General features: G+C 37.8%; 1 protein-coding gene across 2 annotated transcripts in view; it reads left to right on the top strand.

Annotated features, from left to right (window-relative positions):
- The window catches only part of LOC117990692 (uncharacterized), a 34,078-nt gene extending 11,445 nt beyond the window's left edge, over window positions 1-22,633 (top strand). Inside the window, exons 4-7 of one of the 2 annotated variants that reach the window (XM_034978166.2) lie at window positions 6,042-6,098; window positions 14,710-14,804; window positions 15,585-15,710; window positions 16,278-22,633. In XM_034978166.2, coding sequence (XP_034834057.1) covers window positions 6,042-6,098; window positions 14,710-14,804; window positions 15,585-15,710; window positions 16,278-16,497 — 498 coding nt within the window. In that variant the 3' untranslated portion in view covers window positions 16,498-22,633. Of the gene's footprint in view, window positions 1-6,041; window positions 6,099-14,709; window positions 14,805-15,584; window positions 15,711-16,260 lie in introns of both variants that reach the window. The other variant, XM_034978167.2, reaches the window with a different exon arrangement.
- Window positions 22,634-27,812: the final 5,179 nt, after the last annotated feature.

Below are 27,812 nucleotides of genomic sequence, written 5' to 3'. Positions count from 1 at the left end.
TATGTTACGAGTAAATCAAGCCATTTTAAAGAAATAAGATTCAATCTGGCACTCTGTTGCTATCTGAATAATCTGATGCAGATAAATAGTTACGTTTGCATGTGATAATACTTATCTTTGGACATCAAGGCCTTATTGCAACCTTGTTGTGGTGAACTTGACGGCGAATCGATAACTAATGCGTTCTTGCTACTTTATAATGCCGCATTAAGAAAGTACTTACTAAGTAATTGGTAGGTACTGATTCTGATCGCAATTAAATTTTAGAGTATTCTCATTTTTTTTTTTTTTTTTACATATAGTGATGTCTCATCATCTCATTTTAAAAAGGGAATTTTTTATAGACGTTTTACTTTTTTTAGAACAATTTTATTTAGTTATATTGTCATGTCATAATTGCCATTGTATTTTGTAAAATTTTCCTGTCATAACAATTTAAATTTCAGCAATTTATAAAGAAACAGTATTACACGTATGAAGAGGACTAATCTCTCCGTTCCATGGTTCCATTCACAACAAACCCCTACGGACCATGCCACAATTCGTAAGGTTTTCAGCAAAGCTTCCTCCGTGCATTGCGGATCATCTTTTATTTCAAAGTGAAGCAGCTATTGTGGAGTGCTGTATAGCCTCCGCACACATGTTCCTGTAGTACACTGGGCACCCTAAGACACGATGTCCGTCGTTCGTAAGTCCTTCGACCTTTTCACTTTTCCAGGTTCACTGAGTTTATCGCGCTCAGAACCTCTCTTCAGGTCTGTGTGGACGCGAGTTTGCCAAGGTTCGACGTGAAGAAGATTTGCTCATCATGCGTCTCCTCCGTCATCAACCTTTTTGCACTCCGAACGCTTCATTTATCGTAATTTTTTTTTCCGTGTCACTTAGGCATACAGGTCCACTGCTTATTTCTCTGGTCTTAAGTACTGCCTCCCAGTCACTGTATACACAATGACCTGAGGTATTACACCATTACCAGATGCTGCTACAGAAGACTCAATATTGAGGCAACTTTCAATCCTATTTGCCTTCTCATTTTTATCAATACATGTTCTAGTTTTAGGGTTCTTTTCCTTCATTCTTATGTATATATTACTTGCCTTACTTAATATTTTTTTTTTCTGTTTCTCACTCCGTAGGGGGGTGATGTAGAGGTGCAACCTCTACCGTTACTTGGCTGGCAGCTATTAGGAAAACTTCGCAGCTGCCACACAACAATATTCAAATTTGGAACGCAGTGGGGAATCCTCCTGGTCACGCACGTTACAAGATTCCACATTCCCTATCATCCGCTCGTCACGTCAACATCTTCTACCATTGTATTATATAAAGCTCGCGAGCCCGTCTGTATTGTACATAACATATCAATTGTAAAGTGTAAAATAAACATCACTATATGTAGCTGGTTCTTCATTACATCAACCCTTCAGCTACATGTAGAGGCATGCGGCCTCTTCTAAGACTGGCAGCTGTAAAGAAGACATTTCACATCGCAGCTGCCACTTAGAACGGAAATTTGAATACGGAGCGATTCGAAAATCCTGCGGCCCTGGGCGAAATCCAGGGGCCACATTCGCTCCTCAGATACCAAGACCGACACATCACGTCGGGGTCACCAATTATGTAGCTGAAGGGTTGATGTAATGAAGAACCAGCTACATATAGTGATGTTTATTTTACACTTTACAATTGATATGTTATGTACAATACAGACGGGCTCGCGAGCTTTATATAATACAACTAGTATTTTGCTCGCTGCTCGAGCTGCTAAAGCAGCTCTCGAGGTCTATAATCGTCATTTTGAATAATAAAAAATTTTGTATGAAAAAAAAAATTCCGCCATTTTGAATTTTTTTCAATCCATCGAGTAGACCTTCGGATCCTGATCATCTCTTGCCAAGAAACCACTCTTCCATCTTTCATACCCTCCGAGATGGACGCGGATGAAATTTGTATGGCGGCCATCTTTTTTTCGGAATTTTAAAAAAAATTTCAAATTTTTGGCAATTGGATGAGGTTTCGAATGACATTTGCTCGAGCACCTCCCACCTATCTTCAATACCCTAAGCGTGCCCTTCACCCGTCTCCGAAATCCTCAATCATCAGCTCCCTCCATATGTTGCCCTAAAGGAATCTTTGTCTTCTATATGAAACCGTGATTGAAAAAAAAAAGTTTCATACAAAATTTTACAGGAGGGAATTTTTTGAAAATCTCGGCCGCCATCTTGTTTTTCAAATTTTTTTCACTTTTTCTAAAAACCGTTTACTAATATCTTCAATTGTTGCAAGTTGTAACAAAATCGGTTGGAAAACAAAAAAGTTACAAAAGTCAGGTCGGCCGCCATCTTGTTTTTCTGAAATGTCATAATTTTTCCCTAGTCGAATCCCACTTCTGAACATATCTCCCATACATTATTATATCATTTTCTATCTCTTTCTAGGAGAACAATTATGTCAATCAGTGAGTGAGTGGTAATTGAGCTATATATAGTATAATAACTAGTATTTTGCTCGCTGCTCGAGCTGCTAAAGCAGCTCTCGAGGTCTATAATCGCCATTTTGAATAATAAAAATTTTTGTATGAAAAAATAAATTCCGCCATTTTGAATTTTTTTTCAAGTCATCGAGTAGACCTTCGGATCCTGATCATCTCTTGCCAAGAAACTACTCTTCCATCTTTCATACCCTCCGAGATGGACGCGGATGAAATTTGTATGGCGGCCATCTTTTTTTCGGAATTTTAAATTTTTTTTCAAATTTTTGGCAATTGGATGAGGTTTCGAATGACATTTGGTCGAGCACCTCCCACCTATCTTCCATACCTTGAGCGTGCCCTTCACCCGTCTCCGAAATCCTCAATCATCAGCTCCCTCCATGTGTTCCCCTAAAGAAATCTTTGTCTTTTATATGAAACCGTAAGTGAAAAAAAAAAGTTTCATACAAAATTTTACAGGAGGAAATTTTTTGAAAATCTCGGCCGCCATCTTGTTTTTCCAATTTTTTTCACTTTTTCTAAAAATCGTTTACTAATATCTTCAATTGTTGCAAGTTGTAACAAAATCGGTTGGAAAACAAAAAAGTTACAAAAGTCAGGTCGGCCGCCATCTTGTTTTTCTGAAATGTCATAATTTTTCCCTACTCGAATCCCACTTCTGAACATATCTCCCATACATAATTATATCATTTTCTGTCTCTTTCTAGGAGAACAATTATGTCAATGAGTCAGTCAGTGGTAATTGAGCTATATATAGTATAACTAGTATTTTGCTCGCTGCTCGAGCTGCTAAAGCAGCTCTCGAGGTCTATAATGGCCATTTTGAATAATAAAAATTTTTGTATGAAAAAATAAATTCCGCCATTTTGAATTTTTTTTCAAATCATCGAATAGACCTTTGGATCCTGATCATCTTTTGCCAAGAAACCACTCTTCCATCTGTCATACCCTCCGAGATGGACGCCGATGAAATTTGTATGGCGGCCATCTTTTTTTTGGAATTTTGAATTTTTTTTCAAATTTTTGGCAATTGGATCGGGTTTCGAATGACATTTGGTCGAGCACCTCCCACCTATCTTCAATACCCTAAGCGTGCCCTTCACCCGTCTCCGAAATCCTCAATCATCAGCTCCCTCCATATGTTGCCCTAAAGGAATCATTGTCTTCTATATGAAACCATAAGTGAAAAAAAAAAGTTTCATACAAAATTTTACAGGAGGAAATTTTTTGAAAATCTCGGCCGCCATCTTGTTTTTCCAATTTTTTTTACTTTTTCTAAAAATCGTTTACTAATATCTTCAATTGTTGCAAGTTTAAACGAAATCGGTTGGAAAACAAAAAAGTTACAAAAGTCAGGTCGGCCGCCATCTTGTTTTTCTGAAATGTCATAATTTTTCCCTACTCGAATCCCACTTCTGAACATATCTCCCATACATTATTATATCATTTTCTATCTCTTTCTAGGAGAACAATTATGTCAATCAGTGAGTGAGTGGTAATTGAGCTATATATAGTATAACTAGTATTTTGCTCGCTGCTCGAGCTGCTAAAGCAGCTCTCGAGGTCTATAATGGCCCTTTGAACAATTTTAAAAAAGTCATACATTTTCTATGAAAAAATAAATTCCGCCATTTTGAATTTTTTTTCAAGTCATCGAATAGACCTTCGGATCCTGATCATCTCTTGCCAAGAAACCACTCTTCCATCTTTCATACCCTCCGAGATGGACGCCGATGAAATTTGTATGGCGGCCATCTTTTTTTCGGAATTTTGAATTTTTTTTCAAATTTTTGGCAATTGGATGAGGTTTCGAATGACATTTGGTCGAGCACCTCCCACCTATCTTCAATACCTCGAGCGTGCCCTTCACCCGTCTCCGAAATCCTCAATCATCAGCTCTCTCCATATGTTGCCCAAAAGGAATCTTTGTCTTCTATATGAAACCGTAAGTGAAAAAAAAAAGTTTCATACAAAATTTTACAGGAGGGAATTTTTTGAAAATCTCGGCCGCCATCTTGTTTTTCAAATTTTTTTCACTTTTTCTAAAAACCGTTTACTAATATCTGCAAGACCTGCAAGTTGTAACAAAATCGGTTGGAAAACAAAAAAGTTACAAAAGTCAGGTCGGCCGCCATCTTGTTTTTCTGAAATGTCATAATTTTTCCCTACTCGAATCCCACTTCTGAACATATCTCCCATACATTATTATATCATTTTCTATCTCTTTCTAGGAGAACAATTATGTCAATCAGTGAGTGAGTGGTAATTGAGCTATATATAGTATAACTAGTATTTTGCTCGCTGCTCGAGCTGCTAAAGCAGCTCTCGAGGTCTATAATCGTCATTTTGAATAATAAAAAATTTTGTATGAAAAAAAAAATTCCGCCATTTTGAATTTTTTTTCAATCCATCGAGTAGACCTTCGGATCCTGATCATCTCTTGCCAAGAAACCACTCTTCCATCTTTCATACCCTCCGAGATGGACGCGGATGAAATTTGTATGGCGGCCATCTTTTTTTCGGAATTTTAAAAAAAATTTCAAATTTTTGGCAATTGGATGAGGTTTCGAATGACATTTGCTCGAGCACCTCCCACCTATCTTCAATACCCTAAGCGTGCCCTTCACCCGTCTCCGAAATCCTCAATCATCAGCTCCCTCCATATGTTGCCCTAAAGGAATCTTTGTCTTCTATATGAAACCGTGATTGAAAAAAAAAAGTTTCATACAAAATTTTACAGGAGGGAATTTTTTGAAAATCTCGGCCGCCATCTTGTTTTTCAAATTTTTTTCACTTTTTCTAAAAACCGTTTACTAATATCTTCAATTGTTGCAAGTTGTAACAAAATCGGTTGGAAAACAAAAAAGTTACAAAAGTCAGGTCGGCCGCCATCTTGTTTTTCTGAAATGTCATAATTTTTCCCTAGTCGAATCCCACTTCTGAACATATCTCCCATACATTATTATATCATTTTCTATCTCTTTCTAGGAGAACAATTATGTCAATCAGTGAGTGAGTGGTAATTGAGCTATATATAGTATAATACAATGGTAGAAGATGTTGACGTGACGAGCGGATGATAGGGAATGTGGAATCTTGTAACGTGCGTGACCAGGAGGATTCCCCACTGCGTTCCAAATTTGAATATTGTTGTGTGGCAGCTGCGAAGTTTTCCTAATAGCTGCCAGCCAAGTAACGGTAGAGGTTGCACCTCTACACAATGTTATAAGAATAGGTCAGACAAACTTAATTTAATTAGAACTGACAGATTTGTCTATTTCAGCGGACTTCAGCAAACTAGATGATGCCTGCGACTTCGTCCGCGTGGATTTAGGTTTTTAAAATCCTATGGGAACTCGTTTGATTATATCAAACTGTCATATCTATTGAGTTCGCTTTGAATCGCCCACATAAGACGTCGCTTTAAGGAACAAAAAATGAAATGAAAATATATTTTTAAAAACTAAGTCGCTTGGGAGGAATGTTTAGAAATTGTTCTATTGAATGTATTTTTATTGCAAGCAAAATTAAAAGATGTATTTTGTTTCAGAGTGGCTTGGCCTCAGCTGAGTCCAAACTTGCTGAGAGAACGCTTGAAGAAATCAAGGTAAGATTTTTTTTATAGTCTGTAACAAATGAAAACTCACTCGCCATTTTAACTCTATGTCAACTGGCATATCAAAAGTACGGTTCAGCTTTAAAATAAGGACTAAAGTCGTACTTTTGACATGACAGTTGACACAAAGTTAAAATGGCGAGTAAGTTGTCATTTTGTGCGCATTATATAACGTTTGCTTATGTCATGTAAACTTGAAAACCTTAAACACACACTAACACTAGGGGCATTTTTTTAACATTAGGGGCTAGGGCCTCGACTCTCGGGTTCTTGTGATAAGTACAGTACTAAATTGGATATATAAACGTATCAACGCCATCTAAATAGCATGATAATAAACAGTTATTATGAAATAGATGGCGCTGCTACAAACTACAACACGAAAGTACTGAATCTCCTCAATACTGCGACATCTAGTTGAAAGTGGTGAAAGTGTGTTGTTTTAGTTTTTGTACATTCTGGTAGATGACATTGCGTTCCGGATGGAATTATTATTAAAGTTAAGTTTGCCAGTTAGTAAAAATCATTATTAATTTATTATTCATTTGTGTTTCATTTTATAAATAAGCTTTTTAATTGACTTTTTTTCTAATATTTCATTAATAGATTTATTAAGTTGCGAAGTCCGATAAGAAAGTAGTAACACACCCAATTTTAGGTGACAATAAAAACTACAGTAAGACAAGGCTCTTTTGGCACTTGAATGACATTGACATTGGGGTGTAGTTGTAGAACAAAGACTATTCAAACAAGGGCAAAGGGCGGCAAAGAGGTAAGGGGACACTTGACGGCAATGTTAGTTCCGATTTTCGCCACGCGCCAAAAGAGCCTTGTCGCACTGTAAGTTGTTGTACATCGACCTTTTGAAAAAGATTTCGGAGGTCGGGGGTTCGATCCCGGGCACGCACCTCTTACTTTTCAGAGTTATGTGCGTTTTAATTAATTAAATATCACTTGCTTTAGCGGTGAAGGAAAACATCGTAAGGAAACCTGCATGCCTAAGAGTTCTCCATAATGTTCTCAAAGGTGTGTGAAGTCTACCAATCCGCACATGGACAGCGTGGTAAACTATGGTCAAAACCCTTCTCACTCTGAGAGGAGACCCGTGCTCTGTAGTGAGCCGGTGATGGGTTGATGATGATGATGATGATGAACACTGTAAGTAGCGACCTATTAGGTGCTTTTCTTTCTTTCTAATATTTTGTCAGTCAATTTAAAAACTCTAATTTTAGAACCTGCTATATACAGGTTTCCGACTTGCTCTAAACGGAATGCAATTTACACGTTTGAATATATCCTCAGAGCCATAAATTTTTGAGGTACGCATCATCCGAGTGCGTCGGTAGTTTCGCGGGCAAACACTCGCCCGCGAGATGTAAGGTGTGACGTCAAAGAGCGTTGAGAGCACTCGACGACCACCCAACGCGCGTGTAAATAAACCTTAATAGCGCCGAATCGAAAAAACGCAAAAAAATACGTGTTGATGTGTTGCTATGTGCTGTTTGTGTTGTGGGTGGGGAAAAGTGCAAGTGACGTGAGGTGACAATGGGGCTTTAGTCTGTGTTTATTGTTATTACTAGACTAGCTGATGCCCGCGGCTTCGCCCGCGTGGATTTAGGGTTTTAAAAATCCTGTGGGAACTTTTGATTTTCCAGGACAAAAGTAGCCCGTCCCCGAGATGCAAGATATCTCAGTAACAAATTTCGTAAAAATATTTAAAGGTATGATTCTTTAAAAATCCCGTGGCATCACCACGATTTAATAATGCAATTCCTTACACTATCAGAGCTGAGGAGTTGGGATCTCGAGTTTAAAAAGGCTTTACTTGTATAAACATATCAGAAGTGAAGCTAAATAGTAACCACGACATACAGCGGCTTATCGAGAGTTTTGCCTTTCATAATAACCTTACTGCAATATTAACTTGATTAGGGCACAATTGCTATTGAAACCACTCAATCAGAAATGCGACCTAAACACAAAAGCATTTACCTAATAGTCGAATGAGTCTGTGGGTGAACACAGACTGCCTTAAGAATCATCTAATACTCGCTTTTATACCAATCGATTCAAGATGGTGATGCAACAATCACGTGACTTCTGTCAGAGATAATTAATTATTATAAGTGCGCTAACACTTGGCCTACCTAGGTACCTATACCTCCAATATCAATTGCCGCGACTTCGTCCGCTTGGATTTAGGTTTTTGAAAATCCCGTGGTAACTCTTTGATTTTCTGGGTTAAAAAGTAGCCCATCCTTCCCCGAGATGCAAGCTATCTCTGTACCAATTTTCGTCAAAATCGATTGAATGGATGGGGCGTGAAAAGCTAGCAGACAGACAGACATCGCATTTATAATATAAGCATGGAAGTATGGATGGATTACTTCTACGTCGTCCATCGATTACTATAGAATAAAAATTTTTACAAAAAAAATAAAAACCGACTTCGTTACATAAACACTAAAAATTGAAAAATAATTTAATTTATTACCGAATATATTATGTATACAAGAGTTAATATAGTTCCATAATAATACTTTTTGGTGCCGGTGCCAATTAGCTTTAGCTGCGCGAATCGTCTGGACTTCATATTTTTATGGGACTCCACAATGGCACCTCATTGGCACCGACCCCAAAAAATATTATTATGGAACTATATTAACTCTTGTATACATAATATATTCGGTAATAAATTAAATTATTTTTCAATTTTTAGTGTTTATGTAACGAAGTCGGTTTTTATTTTTTTGTAAAAATTTTTATTTCACAATTTTAGTGGCCCCATGGAATTATGCTATGACTGGTTAAAAATCTACTGTTTACTAAGCTATTACACTGATCGCGAACAATTTACTCTTATCCGTTGAGGAGTTCCAGTATCTATCTTCGAAGATGTTCATCAGATCTTCACCAAATTGAAATGGGACCAACTTTGAAGTATACCCTTTTAAACAAAAAAAGAATTTTCAAAATCGGTCCAGGCGTTTTTGAGTAATCGGGGAAAATAAAAAAAAAAAAAAAAAAAAAAAAAAAAAAAAAAGATTCCGACGAATTGAGAACCTCCTCCTTTTTTTGAAGTCGGTTAAAAAATAATTTAATTGAATTTTTAATTCAATATTCGGGTCAACGTTCTAAACACTAAACTACATACCTAAACTAAATAATAACAAAATTTCAGGTTTGAAAATCATTTCGTCTACGAGCTAGAGACCAGTGACAGACACAGACAGAGTGATATTAATAGGGATCCGTTTTACTCTTTGTGTACGGAACCCTAAAAAAGTTGTGGGTACTAACTCCTTATGTTCTCCGCTAGAAAATTAGACCAGACAATTTTAGCTTCGTTATGTTTAGCGTGTAACAGTGTTAACTCTAACATCGCATCGGTGTTGCTTGTTTTATTTTGTGAAGATCTTTATTAAATAATAGTATTCAATTTATTCGATTATGCCGCGAGGGGTTCCGCCGCGCCGGTCGCGCACCCGCTCGCACTGCGGATTATAAAATCACCGTGAGTCGGTGAAGAGCAAAACGCATCGATTCATTCGAATACGAGGGCATTCGTACGATCCAATAGTTTGACGGGGCCGTCTGTTACACCGACGCGTCACACCAACCTTTGCAAAAACGTTGCTATCTTCTGTGTTATTCTTTGTAAATCTCATCGTAAATAATTATTAGGTTTCAAAATTCAGCATCACTGTCTTAATTGCCAAACTCTACTCTAAATTTTTGGAAAGCTCTAAATAAAGGCGTGTTTTGCAAGATCTGAAATGGAGTTTTTCACCTCCGACTCCTAAATTCAATTCTGTGCCTGCTACTGCAGGTCATAATGAAAATATTCATTGAGCCATTACAACTGGGGTAAGCAGTGCATTTATGCCTCTATGACCTGCACGCTACTGCCTGCTAGGTATTCATAGTTCGATTAGCATCAAAAATAAAGACTAAAAATATCTGCACTTATTAACTACCTACTTATACAAAAAATAATAAATCCACTGACTGAGATATCCACAATCCACATACACCTTTAACCGCTGGGTCTAAAAACTTTCTTATAGGTTTTCTTTATTTCTTGACCCCCCAATAAGGCAGGATTTTAGAAAATAATTTAAATCATTTGTAGCCTAGCTAGCATTATTGCTAGTAATAATTATTTATTAGTAAGAACCTTTATTGGAATTATGCTAAAAAAACTAAAACCGACATACAGCTTCCTTTTATTATTTTCCATTTTGGTACGCTTCAGTGTAACAGTCAGCCGAGTTACCCGGTATTTTGTAGTCTTTACCGTCCCCCTGCGAGCATTTGAAATATGAACGGGTGCGTAGGGAGGGGCGCTGGGTAAATATTGGCAGATGTGAGTGGATGGCAGCGTGCAGGCGCCACCCCTGCGTGACGTCACCCGCCGCTGCCGCCCGCCCGCCCACCCGCGAACCTGGATTTCGAATCATAACTGACGATTTACGCGAGCGTTACACATCGTTATATAGATGTTATCTCATATCTGTGGGTATAAATGTAGGATGAATTGGAATCAGTACCCATGTTATAAAATTGCAAAAGTGTGTCTGTTTGTTGGTTTGTCATTTAATCACATCGCAACGGATTGACGTTATTTTTCGCATGGATTTAAAGACCTGGAGAGTGACATAGGCTACTTTTTTATCCCGGAAAATCAAAGAGTTCCCACGGGATTGTAATAAACCTTATTCCACGCGGACGAAGACGCGGGCATCAGCTAGTTGGAAATTAATATCTAACGGAAAAATCTAACACGATATTTATTTTATTTTATTTGGAACACATACCATACATAAATTTTACATATACTACGTCACTTATATAAAAACACATATGGTATATGGTAAATATAAACACATATATTTTGCTTTGTACCTACTAGGTACAAAGCAAAATGCACAAAATGCAAATAATACTTATTGATAGATATACCTATGAATTCTTATTAAATTTTGCAAAATACCACCTCCTATTTAAAAAAAATCTGTTTTGTATGTGGAATTCGGCCGTTATTATCGCCAGAATCCCAAACTGATTTGCGCGATCCCGCGATAATCACGCGTTAACCAAATACGGGCGGACGTAGGAGCAGCGCATTTGCGCGTCTAATTAACACTCGTACCTATACGCCGATAGTAATAAGTTAATTGACGTGCAAAAACGCGCTTAGCACCCCGCGCTAATGGTATGCGCGAGTGCTAAACTGATAGGCAAACGGGTTAGTGCTTGGGAATTGTATCCTGTGTTGCCTTTAGCTTAGCTTGATCTGTTCTTTTTACCCGTCTAAGAAAAGCTAAAAGAAAGCGTATTGATTTTAGCAATCTATATGTTTATATTTAGGTCCGTATGTTACACCGTAGCGCCTAAACTACTGAGTCGATTTTGGTGAATGAGGTATGATGTAGGCTATGTCACCGGATGGACATCCGGTGACATAGCCTACATTTACAAACAAAAATATGACGGACTGAGCATTTCCGCGTCCAATTAACACTCGAACCAGTGGTAAATTAAAACTATCTGACTATTCATAAGTAGGTACTTGTCAAAAGTTTACATGAATAAAAAAACATTCTATTCTATTCTACTCGTTCCTATACACCGATAGTAATAAGTTAATTGACTTGCTGTCCATCTGTCCGTCGTGTCTGTCAAGAGAACAAATAATTAGTATACCTATTCAATTTTCGAAGTAAGATAACTAGGATACCAAGTGGGGTATCATATGAAAGGGCTTTACCTGTACATTCTAAAATAGAGTTTTTTTTTCATATTTATTATATAATATTAGTATGGATTATTAGTTTCATAAAGCAGCTACATGGTGGGCATGGGGAGAGTATGGAAACCTTTAGTCGATCTAGGCATCTCCAAGTTTTACTAGGCGCATTATATCTACAAATAGATACTCTCGCCTTTGGATAGGTACTGACACCAATATGATCCTTTTGTGGATCGAAATAAAAACATTTTATTTATTTATTATTTATTTATTTGGTAGGTATGTAGTTGCACACATCCTTATGCTAAATAAAAATGATGCTTTCCTTTTCTAAACGAAGCATTGGTAAAAAGGTGGCATATACTTATTCGGCTAATTTCATATCGAAAACTTAGCCGTAAGGACATCTAAAGTTGGCGATATAATTACAGTTTGTTTTACTTTTTTATTTATCACTTTTACTCAAGTTCAAACTTTGGCTTATTGCTTTCACTCCATGTCGCCGCTTGCCCACTGACGTCTCGTGTCTATTCCGCTTAGCAGGCCATGCACGTACAATTATTACAGGAAACGCTTTCCTAGAGAAATCTTGGATACGTGACTGAACGTGTTTACAGAATCTCAGTAACATGTAGCTGACTTGTGCACAACTTTCATGCTTGAGTAGGTATCGGCTCCATAGATTTTGTGATTTCTACGAATACGGTTTACTTATTTTGACTATTTTAAAAATAAATCATTTCTCAGAGATTATTAAATAGAGGGTGTTCCAAAATACGTAAAATTTTGTTGGTTTTAAGTGCCTAATATGTAGGTACCTAATTTATTATTAGTATGTTTGTCACCAGACACCAGGCTCGGCACAGAAATACCTTGCATCTCTGCTAAATTTTGTCAAGATCGGTTAAGCCATTGAGTCCAAAAAAGGTTATCGACAGACAGACAGCCAGACAGACTATTAGTGGGGATTTGGTAAAACGGCACGTCAATATTGTAATTCGAATATGAAGGTCAAATTGGTAGAGGCTCTAAATGGTACTTCATTTCTCAATCGAAAAAATACATTCTACAGCTATTCCAAACAAAATTCGTGTTCTACAAACCAAACATGGCACAGCTTATAAGCAAAGGCTACAAATCCCCATAAAAAATTCTTGTTAGGAAATCCAATTTAGTGCGTAGCAGGTCCATAGAGATTGTTGCATGCTCCTCTAGCCCGGTTCCTAATAACAACAAGTGTGAACCTGGCTTTATGTACCTTTCTTCGTTTATTTATACGTCTATGGTCCGTAACGCAAAGGAACAAACAGAACTAGCCGATGTGACGAATGTCCGTCTGTTTGCCTGTGGTTTGCACTCGCATATAGATACACTAGCTGATGCCCGCGACTTCGTCCGCGTGTAATTAGGTTTTTAAAAATCCCGTGGGAACTCAATCCTTTTTCGGGATAAAGTAGCCTATGTCACTCTCCAGATCTTTATCTATACCCATGCAAAAAATCACGTCAATCCGTTGCACCGTTGCGACGTGATTGAAGGACAAACCAACAAACCAATAAACCAACAAACAAACACACTTTCGCATTTATAATAAGGGTACTTGATATCTGCGGATTCTTTTATTTTCTCCCTATGATGTCGATACAAAGATAGGATACTAAAGTAGGTATAAGTAGCTACATACCTAAAACTTGTCAGAGTTAATCGATACCTATTGTTACTGTTCATTCTAAATTGATTAATTATTATTAGTGGCTTCAATTCTGATGTCTCGCTAAACTAAAGTATCGGCATCTTATTTTTAATATTGCTAAAAAATTACGAAAAATGAATTTAATTTTTAGTGCACTCTACAATAGGCACGACTGGCACCTAAAGTCTCGAGGTTTGACAGTTCTAAATTAAATTAGGTTTGTCTGTCCTTTTCTTATTACATTGGTAAGAAAAAGATGTGAATACCTACTCTTAAATTTTGTTGCGCTCGTTATCAGTAGGTAGGTATCTACCATTATCAATTTTCAGATTTCTACAGAAGAAAAGGATGTTGAATTACATTCATTAATCTAACTGAATTTCCAGGCAAAGTCTTTTCAGACTTCAGAGACTTATGTATTTTAACTGTCATATTATTTTGTGCGAATCAGAGGCCCCAAAGTCTACAGAACCTTTATAGATGCACGCGGTCAGCATATCCCGGTCGTGTTCGCGAATAAATTAACCGTACAGTAGGTACCGCTTACTCGAGCTTTTGACTTGAACCATAGAAAATCTCTATACAGACATTTCTTCGATAATATCTACCTAGGTATATATTTTAAATGAATGAACAAAGTAATCTCTTGAGAGATGGAACTACCATTTGCTTAGGTTGGAGAAATAAATTGCCGATTGTTGCAAATTATTACTTTAGTAGATGATGCTCGTGACTTCGTTAGATTTTTCCAAAAAAACGCGTAGGTACCAATAGCAATTTGAGGGACCTATAATAATCTATAGAGCGCACTTTGATTTTGCTTAGATTTAAGTTTCAGTTAAAACGAGACAGATTTATGCCAGCGATATACCGCTGTTTCGTTTTAACAGTGCCTTAAGTCTGAGCAAAGTCAAAGTGCGCTCTATAGATCTCAGCATTACACCCGTAATCAGAATCATTGCTATGAGGCTCACAGAGTGCGTTCGAGCGTTCCACCAATTAGATGATTGTGTCACGTCAATTTTCAATAATCTGATTGGTGGAATTCACTGTGAGACCTCATAGGCTCATACTAATACCTACAGTACGCGGCCGAGAGTAATGTACATCGACCTTTAGAATGACATTTCATATGACGTATGTTTTATTTGTTGCAGAGCTCTCTGCGTGCTTCGGAAGCGGACAAGCGACGCATGATGGATCGGATTGTTAAACTGGAGGACGAACTCCGCGTCTTTAGGATCACCACTGGGTAAGTAGGAAGACTTGCCAGTATCATCCTCATCATAGTCGTCAACGATAGACGTGCATTGCTGGGTGTAGGTTTCTTATAGGGTCTTTTTCATGTCATGGTCTTGGGCCGCCTGAATTCAGCGGCTTCCTGCAACTTATTTCTCGATGTCGTCTGTCTACCTAGTGAGTCTGCCTACGCTGTACTTTTCGCTGCGAGGTCGCCATTCCTAGCGCCTTGCACCCCAAAATATGTATCACTCGTTGTCACCCCAGCTTTGCTACCCAGTGAGCTATGGCCAGCGTGGTAGACTATGGCCAAAACCCTTCTCATTCTGAGAGGAGACCCGTGCTCTGTAGTGATCCGGGCGATGGGTTGAGCATGATGATGATGATGTCCTATGTCGATTACTCTGGTTCTTCCACGGATCTCCTCATTTCTGAGTTTGGTCACGGAGGGAAATTGCGAGTATAGCGAGTTGTCTCCGTGTCGCCCGCTGAGTGGCTGAGCCTTCTAATTCCTAATGTAGAAATACTTTTCTCATAGGAAATATCTACTTAAAATGAAAATAGTCCAGTTAAATCATATACCTACCTGTCAGATCTAAACACTTTACCCGACAACGGCAAAGTGAAAAGATGGGTTATTTTCCGAAACAGTGGTAACTTATTGTGACGATTCAAAAGCACTTGTAAAAGTTTACTTAAATATTTTAATAAACTAGTATCACAATTACTCGTAGCTTTCTCAGTGTTCGATATCTATAATACCAGGCTTATCATTTTGTTAATTTATTGATAGGTTCGAACCCAACGAGAGCCGTATGAATGGTAACGTGGAAGACGCCGAGTGTGAGAGACTGCGCCTGCGCAAGGATCTTGCAGACGCTCGTAGAGCCAAGATAAACGCGGAAGAGCATGCCCTTAAGTAAGTCTGTTTATACCACATCGCATCTTTGGTTTTAGGTATCCTGTAAATTGTGTCTTAGGCAAATATGGGTACTGATTCTGATCGCAACTAAATTTAATAGTTTTTAATTTTTTTTTGTCTTTCCAATATAATAAGAAAAGGATAGACGTAACTTAATTTAACTAAGAACTGTAAAACCTTTGACTGAATGACTTTAGGTGCCAGTCTTGAGCATAGTGTTTGAATTTAGGTATAGAGTAGCACTAAAATTTAAAATTAATTTTCCGTAATTTTTAGCAATATTAAAAAGAAAAAAAAGTCAGAATCGGCGCCAATTACCAATTATTTAAATTAAATTAAAAAAAACATACCTTATACACAAACTGTTTTTGTTCTTCTAAATCTACCTACTGAGCATCAGATTACTACGCAGTCAAACCTGAAGCAAAAAATTATTTAAAAAATCATCAATTTGGACAAAGTAAATAATTTCTTTGTACTATGTCAGCTAGATTTTATTCCCTGTATAAACTCCTTTTAATCGAAGACTATTTTATTATATTTTAAGGCTTACCTCACTTGCAGACTCGAACGTCTAGTCACGCAGTTGCGCTCCAGATTCAACGGCCAAATCACCAACGGGCCAGACTCTTTACCAACCGACAACGAACACGATCCGCGCACGCGACGCACCAGCAACTCGACCAATAATTCCACAAACAATTTGACAAACAACTTGCCAAATAACTTGACAAATACATCTGCAAACTCGACGGTAGTTTTTGGACCTGTTACGGATTTGTAGCGAATGGAATTGGGGCATGTTATATGCTACGTCATAACTGACTTTTTAAAGTCTGTCCGATACAGATTTAGCAAATCGAACTGATTCATTTGATCAAGCAATATTTTTGACTTAGCCACTTTAGCTGTAAGATTGAGTTGTACTAATAAGGGGGCGTACATAAATTACGTGAGATGTTTAAAGGAAGGAGGGGGTCGAATCAAATCTCATCTAATCTTACGTTGGGTCTCAGCAAATATCACGCAATTTTTCAATTCAAAACAGAAAATTAAAAAAAACACCTGACGTAATTTATGGATGCCCCCTAACTGTTGTGACAATTTAAAATGCGTGGAGTGATTTTACGTGTGAATCTCAAAGTGATTGTGTTTTTAAATTGTAATCTAGTAATCGCTAAATAAATTATTCTAATACAATAATTATAATATTGTCTATCGTACAATATTATAATTATATACGAATAAATAAGATTATCTTATATAATATGAAAAACACAAATTAATTTGATTCTTAAACCATTATCTACATATTTAAAAAATATATAACTATTTTTTATTTCGTATATTAACTATCAAACGGCACCGTATACTTATGTATATGTGATTATTAAAATCAACGAATTTTTAATTACTTACTGTGATCGTAAGCAGAGCATTTCAAGATTAATCTTAATTATTTTAAGAAATAAGTGATGCCTTCCTGAAAAATATGTAAGGTGTATCTTATTTTATTTACCGGCCTTTTTCTACGAAGTGGCTAGGCTGTTAGAGTAGTTTTTGAGCTTTGGCCAAAACACCGGCCAAGTGCGAGTCAGACTCTCAATCGAATGAGTAACGTCCACTACCGGCCATAGATCTCTGGGGATTTCCACAATCCATGGTCTTGTGCGGTATGCCACTTATGTGCACCGGTACAGTACGCGACAGGTTGAGATGGCAATCGGCGTGGGGACCCCCCGCACTACCGCATAGCCTCCGCGCTAACCCGGTTCGGGATAGCGCGGTGACGTGCGTGTGTATGGGGCGTCTTCCAGCTTTATACCCCGATTGCCGTCTCGACCTGTCGCGTACTATACCTACCCTGTGATTCGTTTGGTGTCGTCCAGCGATTCAGGGATCTATCTACCAATACTGTGCAGTAGGTACTTTCAGAGAAAAATCTGTGATTATGTTTTGATAGTTGATTGTTTAAACACACTATTCTCAGTATCACGAAATAAGTAGTTACCTACATTTGCTTATAAAATTGCTAAATATAGTTTTTCTGACAGATCGTTTGCATAATTTGCTCTCCAGTGTTTGCCAAGACATTTGTACGCATGATGATTTCTCGACAAAAAGACCTGACTGTTAAGGCTGTAACACACACAAAGCGCTGCGCGGCAGGCCGCAACGCGCGCGTTTGACATATGTACAGTTCGTAATACAATACAAGGCACTGTAATTACAGTACCCGGCGGGAAATATTGTACATCGACCTTTAGAAAGAAATAGCGGTTTCGTAGAGCGTTGTCTCTGTCGTTGAGACCGACAAAACGTGACAGAGATAACGCTCTACGAAGCCGAAATCTCTTTCTAAGGTTTCTATGTACAATCCTTCCTGCCGGCTAGTGTACCTACTATACAGCATATATCCCAGTGTGAACCCTATATATTGGATTAAGATCCCTCGAGGGCCAGACCTTCGTTATTTTATAAAAGCTGAAAGCTTATCTGCCTATTGTCCTCAACACAGGGAGGAACGATTCGCGACTATGAAGTTATAGTACGTGGCAGAAAGTAATGTACATCGGCCTTTAGAATGACATTTCGGCAACGACAGAGACAATGCTCTACAAATCTGCTATCTCCTTCTAAAGGTCGATATACATTAATTTCTGCGCGAACTGTAAGTACTTTTATAAAATATATATATACAGTTCCTTGTATAACGATTCACTTCTAGAAGCCGTGTTGTACCGTCGCGCGTTGAGTGTGTTTGAAGCTTAATGTCATATTAGTACTTGTAATTTTCAACCAATTCGCTTTTGACACCTATATTGTGATTCTGTGTTAAGGTTATTGGATATGAATACCTCTGTAGCAGCGGGTTAATATGCACGTTGAAAACAAGAAGTTCGAGCTTCGTTTCTTCTACGTTATACATGCTATACGGGTTAGCTAGTAATTAGAAAGAACTGAATAGTTAAAAATCTCGAATTCGAGTTTTCGAACTTGGCGTGACCAGAAAAATTATTACAGGTCTACCGTATAGTACGCGACAGGTCGAGAAGTCCGACCTACCTCGGAAACTGTCTTAACTCGGTAGGCATACCTATTATTTGAAATGTTCGATAGGGTTCAAAAAAAAACCTTATACGCTATTTTATTTCAGGGTATAAAATAGCGTATAAGTAATTTTTATTGGAACGTTCCTAAGGTCCTTGAATGGCGACCCCGCACAAAAAAGGTTATGGGAAACCCCCCACTAAATGGACGGACGACCTCAAGCAAGTCGCTCGACACAAGATCCTATTATATTATGACGATTCGTGTTAGAGACCTAAGTTCAGCTGTGGACGTCTATCGGTTGAAAATTTTTCATACTCCTATATTTAAAATGTAAATAGGTAACCTTCAAGAGTGGGGTGCGCAATTTTATTGAATTCTCGTGTGTATTTTAACGATGTGTCTCACCTTAACGACGTTTCTGTCAATATTTTGTCAAAGGCCGCGTGTATTTGCCAATACTTGTTATATTATTACCGAGTGAGGTCGTTCCGTTTTACGGTCACCGAGATTATCTTGGCTTGAAGATTTCAATGTACCTACTTTGTTTGTTTGTTGATAAAAATATTATTGTTATTATAACCTTAAGCATTTACACTTAACACAATTTGAAAAAGCGTGTTTGGTGATTTTCGATCGTGTCGCGCACTGCAACCGGTAAAAGCTAGGGGTTGAAAAAGAAAGTTTTAAAAACATTTTTGATTAAAACCATTTTTTTTTTAATTTAAAACACTTGTTGAAAACTATACCTAATTCTGCTGGAGGGCGCTCCACATAATGCTTACTTGTACGCTAGAACTTTCGGGTCCAACAGCCAGTACCCCCTACCCTTGAAACTAAGGGTGAGATCTATAGAGCGCACTCTGGACTTAGACTTAAGACAGAGTTAAAACGAGACAAAGCTATATCTCTCACATAAATCTGTCTCGTTTCAACTGAATCTTAAGTCTGAGCAAAGTCAAAGTACGCTCTACAGATCTCAGCCTTAGCCTGCCCATTGCCACTTCAACCTTACTTTTCAATTCGATTCTTATGCTTCAGAAAAACGTGTAAAGCCTAATAATAATCGATTTTCGTTTAGGCTTTCACCAGAAACTTTTGGTCTTTTTAGCCAACTTTTTACCAAAAAAAGGAGTGTAAGTAATGTTTTCAGGATTCATGTGTGTATGTGAGTTTATTTATTCCACCATAACTTCTAAATGCCTGTGGAATTTTTTGAAAAAAATTTCGATATGGCTCCTGTATGGCGCCTTTTTCCAATGTGAAAAATAGTAGGTACTTTTTAGTTCATTTTTAGTAGGGCAGTGGCGATTTTTAATTGCCACTTGTTATAGAAAAGTTTGCTCATCATCTCAACTATTCTTATTACTTACATTAAAATTTATAAACAATAATTTGTATTTGTATGCTCTCTAACTTAGTATATTGTTATTCTTTTACGAATAAAGTGTGAATATGAGCGGTAGACAGCGACGCCGGCTGTCTAATACATTGTCTAAATACTCAAATAGTGTCTAGTTATTGGTGTTTGTCTAACTACTTACAGATATTGACTAATGATAATGTTATAGAGACAATAGCGTGAAAGGTTTTGTGATATGACGAGTAACATTTAGATATTAAGCAATTGTACTCAATAACGTGTTTCTAACATTTCAATTTGACTTACATAAGATTTCACACTTTTAAGGGTCGCTAAGAATGCTTGTCCACTGAAGCAGAGTGGTGCGAAAATGTGTATTGTTGACAAATCAGATTTTTGTCAGATAACGGAATGAAATTATCACGGCATATACTTACTTATACAGTGCGACAAGGCTCTTTTGGCACTTGAATGACATAGACAGGGGGGCGCTGTTAGATAACAAAGGCTTAGAATGCTTAGACTATTCAAACAAGAACAAAGGGGACACTTGACGGCAACGTTAGTTCCGATTTTGGCCACGCGCCAAGATAGCCTTGTCGCATTGTATTAATAATCTGATTGGGTTTGCTCAACACTCCGCTCCGCTCCGCTTGAGTAGACAGGCACAAGGTTCGACGCAAAAAGTGAGAAAGCAGCAGCCTTGCTTTCTCGCGTTGTACTTGCCCAAGCCTATGTAATAAACGATTAGGCAGTATATGGGACACAGTTTGTACTGATTGTGCAAAAAAGGTCTAAAAAGAAATTAAATATTAAAACATTATTAAGTAAATAAGGTCATTCACATTTTTATTAGTGTAAAGGCGCTTACACACGACACGACATGATCAGCTGATGCCCGAGTAGTCAGATTAGGTGCTAATTATTTGATTCATCATGGTACATAAATCAAGGCCAAATCGTGTTTCTGTCTGTAACTCTAAAAATATTTATATGAATATCAATATTTAAATTAGCATAAACTGCCTCGATTAATTAGGTCTAATATTATAACTATTAGAGTAAACCCCCCCCCCCCCCTGCCCGTGTGGCTTGGGAAGTTCCGGGGAAAGGAGGCAGAGACGTATAGTGTGACAACGTTACTCGCACGTTCTCGCACGCCGCACGCCATACTTCTCGTTCGGGCATCTCACTGCTTCCCGTGCCGCACGGGCAGTGTGTGGCCGGGGGTGAAACATTAAATTGATCATTGTCTGTAACCTATCAACCGGTAATATTAAATGTTCCATACAATTGTATACTAACCACCGACGTCACACATAGTATAGACTGATTTTACTAATTTATTACCTTACCCATAATTAATATACCAAATGAAAATTAATAGTAGATTTTAGTAATAATATTGTAGGATTTATTAAATTATTAATAATATTTTAGAATGTAATATTTGATTTTATTCTATTGTTCAAATAAAAGTATGTGCACATTATTACGTTGACTCAACTTGTAACTATCGTTGAAAAAATAGGTGGCTTTAGTTTTAAATGGCCTTAATGTAAGTTGGCTCAACCCTTTGGGGTCATAACGTGTAAAAGAGCCATTATGGTGCGATTGTTCTATGGGTCCTATTTTAAAACACTTGCATATTTATACTTTGTTTATAATAGTATTTTGATCCTAATAATACTGTATAGTATAATAAATAAATGACGGTGCCTTATACGTAATCATGTCCGCCCATAATATAAAGTTGTTAAAAAAAAGCTGTTGTGTACTAGTGCCATTCTTTGCTATTTTTTTTATTTGCTTAAATAATAATATCGGTGTAACTTACCTACTTGTACTCATTTTTAATAGATTTAAATAGATCGAATTACATTTTATGTATATTTTTTTATTTAGTGACTATGGTTGTATTTGGTTAATGTAGTTGTGTATAACTACTACGAAGTTTTATATTATTTTATACCAGCAAGTTGTAACAATATTACGCAATGGTGTCGAATTATGTGTATAGCACGCGACAGGTCGAGATGGCAATCGGGGTATGAGGCAGGGGAGTAACTGCACACCCGCGCCATCCCGCACACCCGCACGTCACCCGCGCCATCCCGCACACCCGCACGTCACCCGCGCCATCCCGCACCGGGTCAGCGCAGAGGTTGTGCGGGGCATCCCCACCCCGATTGCCATCTCAACCTGTCGCGTGCTATAGCTGAACCAAATAAAACTTGGGCTTTAGTGCAACGTACATATATTACCTTTGTTGACTTTTAAGTTTGCTTAAAATTGCTAGACTTAACGAGAGGTCTCTTAGTTTTAAGTTTGTTTTTGTGTGTTTGCACAGATATAAATAATTGTGCACGGTTCATTTTTAGGGTTCCGTATTATAATACTCAAATACTCGTTTATTACCATTATTATTTAATTTATTCGATTGTCACAATTTGTAATTATTACGAACAATGACTGGTGTAAGGTTTAATAAATCATTACAATTGTACCTGTTGTGTCTAATTTTTAATAACCCATTACCCTAACCCTCTGTATTACAAAGACTGATGCGGTGATAGGCTAGCCGCTAGTGGTTAAAACGTCTGCCTCCTATTCAGGAGGTCGGGGTTCGATCCCGGCGATCCCTTCCGTATCACTTGCTTTGACGGTGAAGGAAAACGTGAGGAAACTGCATGCCTTAGAGTTCCCCATAATGTTCTCAAAGGTGTGTAAAGTCTGGTTATCCGCCCTTAACCAGCGTGATGACCTAAACCTTTCTCAGTATAGAGGAGGCTCGTGCTCGGTAGTGGCCCGTAATAGGTTGAAATGATGATGATGCCAATACCTAGTGCAAGATAGAGTTTCAGCTAATTATGTAGAAAGGATATTTTATAATAAATGTAAGTATGAACGAACCAATGCGCGGCCGTATAGACGCCCCGCTTTCATCCCTCAATTTATATACCACCTAATAGATCGATAAATCGCCTACTACGCAGGTACAAGGCCAGCGGTCTCTACGTGAAACGAACACGAACTATACGTTAGTAGGTACTGTGGTACTATTATATCTTCTGTGACTATAGTACTTCCAATAATAATATAATATGTACTTACAATAAAAGAAAGCAATGGAACGCAAACATTGAAAGTGCGTGAATAATGAGCTGGTTCAATTGGTTTTTAACCCTTGTTATTTATTCGTGAGCGCGTGAGGGCATTGTTTCCATTATTTTGAGCGTTTTCAATAAAAACAGGAGTAAATGAGCAAGGGCGAGTGACACGTGCGGACGCGCGCCATCTTGCGTGATGGGTGGGAACTGAGAACTTCCGTCCGCCGTACGTGTGGGAAAATGTGACAAGGTGGACGGTTTTTTTAAATTTTAATTGGTTGGTTACGTAGATTTAGCGCAGTGTAGAACTAGGTATAGCCCGCTGGACCGATGATCTTAAGGAGTTGCGGTCGTAGAGCTCCAGCCCGCTAGACCGATGACCTTGAGGTCATCGGTCTAGCGGGCTGGGACGGTGCGGGTGAAAAAGAAAAGCCAAAGGCGGAGGTCAGTTTTTGATAACGCGCTCTTGAAAAGGCGTATGAAGCTTCCATGGCTCCAGCCGAAATCTAATATCATTCGAAGAGGAAACTTAGGTACATTTAGGTACGCCTATGGTTTGAACTTTGAAGCCCGTGATATCAATAAACGAATTTCCTAAGTTCCTAACCACCCATAAGTTTGAATTCTAAGCAATAGTGACCAGCGGAGAGGCACTGATTTAGGTAAGTATAAAAATAGAGGTAAATTTTACACGATAGGTTTTGTTGCCACAGTAAGTAACTTCTGTGATCGATTTCAACTGCTAAGCTCTGCTGAGCGGGACCTTCCACCTATAGTCGGTAGGTACGCGACAGGAATCGGGGTATGAGGCGGAGGGACGCTCCGCACACCCGCACGTCACCCGGGCTATCCCGCACCGCATCAGCGCGGGGGATGTGCGGGGCGTCCCCACCCCCATCGCCATCTACTCGCGTCTCTTGTCGCATAGGTACTACTTATGCGATGACTGTTTTATCATGACAAAATAATGTCTGGATCATTCTCTACTTCATCAATAATCATTCCATGTGTGATTATCTAACGGAATCGACAGTCGACCGTTGCATAACTAAGTATAATGAAACCCATAGACTTTAAACACTTGAACTATTGTCATTCAATTCAATCAGCGAGTATAGAAGCGAGTTATGCCTACTAATCAATATTAAAACAGTGATTTTAATAACATAATGAGCAGACGATACAGTCCCCGGCGCAGCGCGGACCGCACAGGTGCGCTTAATCAAATTATACAAATTGCAACATACAATATTCATCGCGTAGAGAGTAGAGACGAGCTGATTGCGGACTGTCGATACTGTAGTTTTTATTTATTTATTTTTATTCAGATACAAGTTAGCCCTTAGAGAGGAGACCCGTGCTCTGTAGTTACCCGGCGATGGGTTGATCATGATGATGATGATGACTTACCACTGCGCCAGGTAAGTCGTCAAAAAGTTTAGTTAGGCCTCATATCTATTAGGTACTTAGATACCTAATAGCGGTAATAGCGTACTTACCTAACGGTTCAGACTTCGGCCGCTTATTCGGGGGTCCGCTCCGGGGTTCAATTCTGGGGACTCACATCCAACTTTTCGAATTTACATTCGTTTAAACTTTTAAGCAATTTGGTTAATAGCACTTACCTATAACCTACTCACTATAGCGGTGAAGGAAAACCTCATGAGAAGGAAAGAAAGAAAAACGTTGATTTTGGAAGCTGGCCTCATATCACAAAGCGTTGAACTTGAGCGAATTCCGCCAAAACCAAAAGTTTCGTGCGAATAGATTGGTTTTGGCGGATTATAGCAAATTAACGTTGATCGATCGATATAGCTAAACGTCTACAGCACTAGTGACAATCGACAAGTGTGATTAATTCATGTCCAATAATGAGGTCGAGCTTTTTAGCTCGCCGCGAGCGCCCGCCGTCCGCCATTGATTTGTGCCCAATTTGTCGCGCTGCGGTACGCTGAATATTTGATCTGTCTGCGTAACCTTACATTTACTTATTTAAATTATAAGTGGAAAATACTACGCGTTTATTATGCGGTCTATTTCATTTTTTTTAAATTCAAATGCAACGACGCGATTTTGTGCCTCCTGCTTTCTCAATAGGGATGATGCTAATCTACTAGTCAAATCAGCAATATTTTTATCAAACATCAAACGTTCTCAGTGAGGGAGTTTATATGAAACTTGGATTAATGTTTTATACCATCTCTATGGTATGAAATTCATAGATGTGACATCATAAACATACTTATGACGTAAAATAGTTAAATCTATAATTTAAAATGGTTAGCCAACTTAAAACTAATAGTGTTCGGGATTTTACGAATTTTGAAAGATCCTCTATATTTTAAAGAAATAATTTATATTTTACTTACATAGGCCATACCATTTTTTTAAACTAGACTTTGAACGCGAATGCAACGCGCTTTTGGACTCAGCTTTAAAAAAATCCCACAATCAAATCGCCGACGAAGTATGATTTTTGCTAAATGATACGATCGTGTCATTATCATTCACGCATTAAACACCACCTATCTGCCTCGCACACTTATTTAATCAATCACCCACCCTCGCATATCAGAGCGCCCATCCCGGCAAATTACATATTAATACTGGCAACACTAAAAAGATCACGTCAAGCTGACAGTTATGCTGCTGTCTGTTTACTAAAACGCAGATAACTGCAAAAAAAATAAATTACGAAAAGCAAAAAAAAGGAAAAGAGCTTTCATTACTCTTACAAAGAAATTATTTTAATATGCATCTTGTTTTAATTTTAATTTTGGCTTCTAAAGTTCGGTTTTGGAATGTCTTATTTAATGGTATCATTTGTCATCATAAATCTTTTGTAGTTTTTGGATACTTAATACCTACTTATTTCTAGAGTTTAGACAATAAATACTTACCTTTACAGTATCCGATAGCTTTTTAAGCAGAATAGTTTTAACTCATTAATAAACACCGCGATTAATAGCCTCATCTGGTGACAGAATGGCTGGCTCATTTTTTGCGCATAAGATCAGCCTGGGTGTCCAGCGCGGAAATGCAGCCAGTATTCTTGGCACCATTCCACGCGGGCATGGTTTATATAGTAATTAGATAAGGGCTTTAAGTTTTATTGTAATGTTTTCACATTAAAAAAATTAATAAAATAATGTGCTTACCTAAATCCGAAAGGAAATACCTACCTACTTATTTTGAAGAAAAATTTAAAGCACCTAAAGGAGCAAAGCTAGCTCTATTTTGTTTTATTTTTCAGTACTTACTTTTTTAGTTACCTACCATCTTCCAGAGACATATAGCTACCACATTTTTCACTCATACCTGGAAAAAGCACTTTTTTGCAGTTAGCTACGTTTTAGTTTTCAGAGGGTAAGTTTTCTACCCTCGAAAAAATTGCGGAAGTCGGACCGTGCGCATGTAATTATAATAATATTTTTACGAGTATGTTAGGGCTGTGTGATTGTGTGGGATCGAGAGGGTCCAGGTATTGTTAAATGAGGGATGAGCATGATGGTACCATAATGTGCTTAACGTTTGCCAGGTGTTTGACTTAAAGAGATTTGTAACGGTTGTAAAATGCACCTTAATTGTAATGTGATTAATTGCTATAGGTATTTACAATTTTTATGATAGTGTTTTTACCTACACTTCAAGGAAATTTCGAAATAATTTTAAATACATATCAAAAATTGATAATTGCATAATTGTGTTATATAAAATCAAACGATACTTATATATAAGCTCGTTATTTTCAACTTTTTATTTATTTTTTATTTATGGGATATAGATACCTACTTGAATTAAATAAATAATTATAATTTCAAAGGCCTCCCTCCGATCCACCATTTTTGGACTCATTTGGAGGGAGGCCTTTGCCCAGACGTGGGACAGTACAGGCGAATTTAAAATTAGAATAATTTTTAAAAATAATTTTGCAATATTTTTTCAAAAAAGTATTAGATATTATTGATAATAATGTTTTTGTGGTTCCGTTTATATTTTTCCATGGGAAAATCAATCAAGTCTCATAGGCTCTTCAATTTTAATCAAAGCGTTGTCCATTATCTACTAAGTCCCCAGTATAAACAAATTGCAGTTCAATTACGCCGGACCCTTTTTACCGATAATGTTGCCAGAACCGCAATATTCCCACAATATGTGTCAGATATTTCGCAAAAATGAACTCTATTGCTTTAAAAATAATGATATGCAATTTTTCGTGTTGTAAAAGAATATTGTACCTACCTATAATTCGAAGTGTGCTTTCCATTGAGGATTCGGTCATACGTGACCGTTGGAGAGGGCGCGTAGCGTTCAACACGCGTTCCTTTTATTTTATTTTTATTTGGTTTTAATTTCACTAATAAGGCTGTGACGAATCGTTTTTTTTGAAACTCATTTATTCTAATAATTTCCTGTTTAATATTCGAATTTATTACTTATTATAAAAGTAGGTACACGTAGGTCGTAGGTACACCTCTTACTTATTCAAAAAAGAACTGGCCAAGTGCGAGTCAGACTCACGCACCGAGACTTCCGGTTCCGTACTACAATCGTATTGTTTAGACATTTCGCACG

The sequence above is a fragment of the Maniola hyperantus genome, chromosome 18 (assembly GCF_902806685.2).
Source record: "Maniola hyperantus chromosome 18, iAphHyp1.2, whole genome shotgun sequence".
NCBI lineage: Eukaryota > Metazoa > Arthropoda > Insecta > Lepidoptera > Nymphalidae > Maniola > Maniola hyperantus.
Note: the sequence above shows the minus strand (reverse complement) of the source record. Positions and strands in the feature narration are given on the sequence as shown.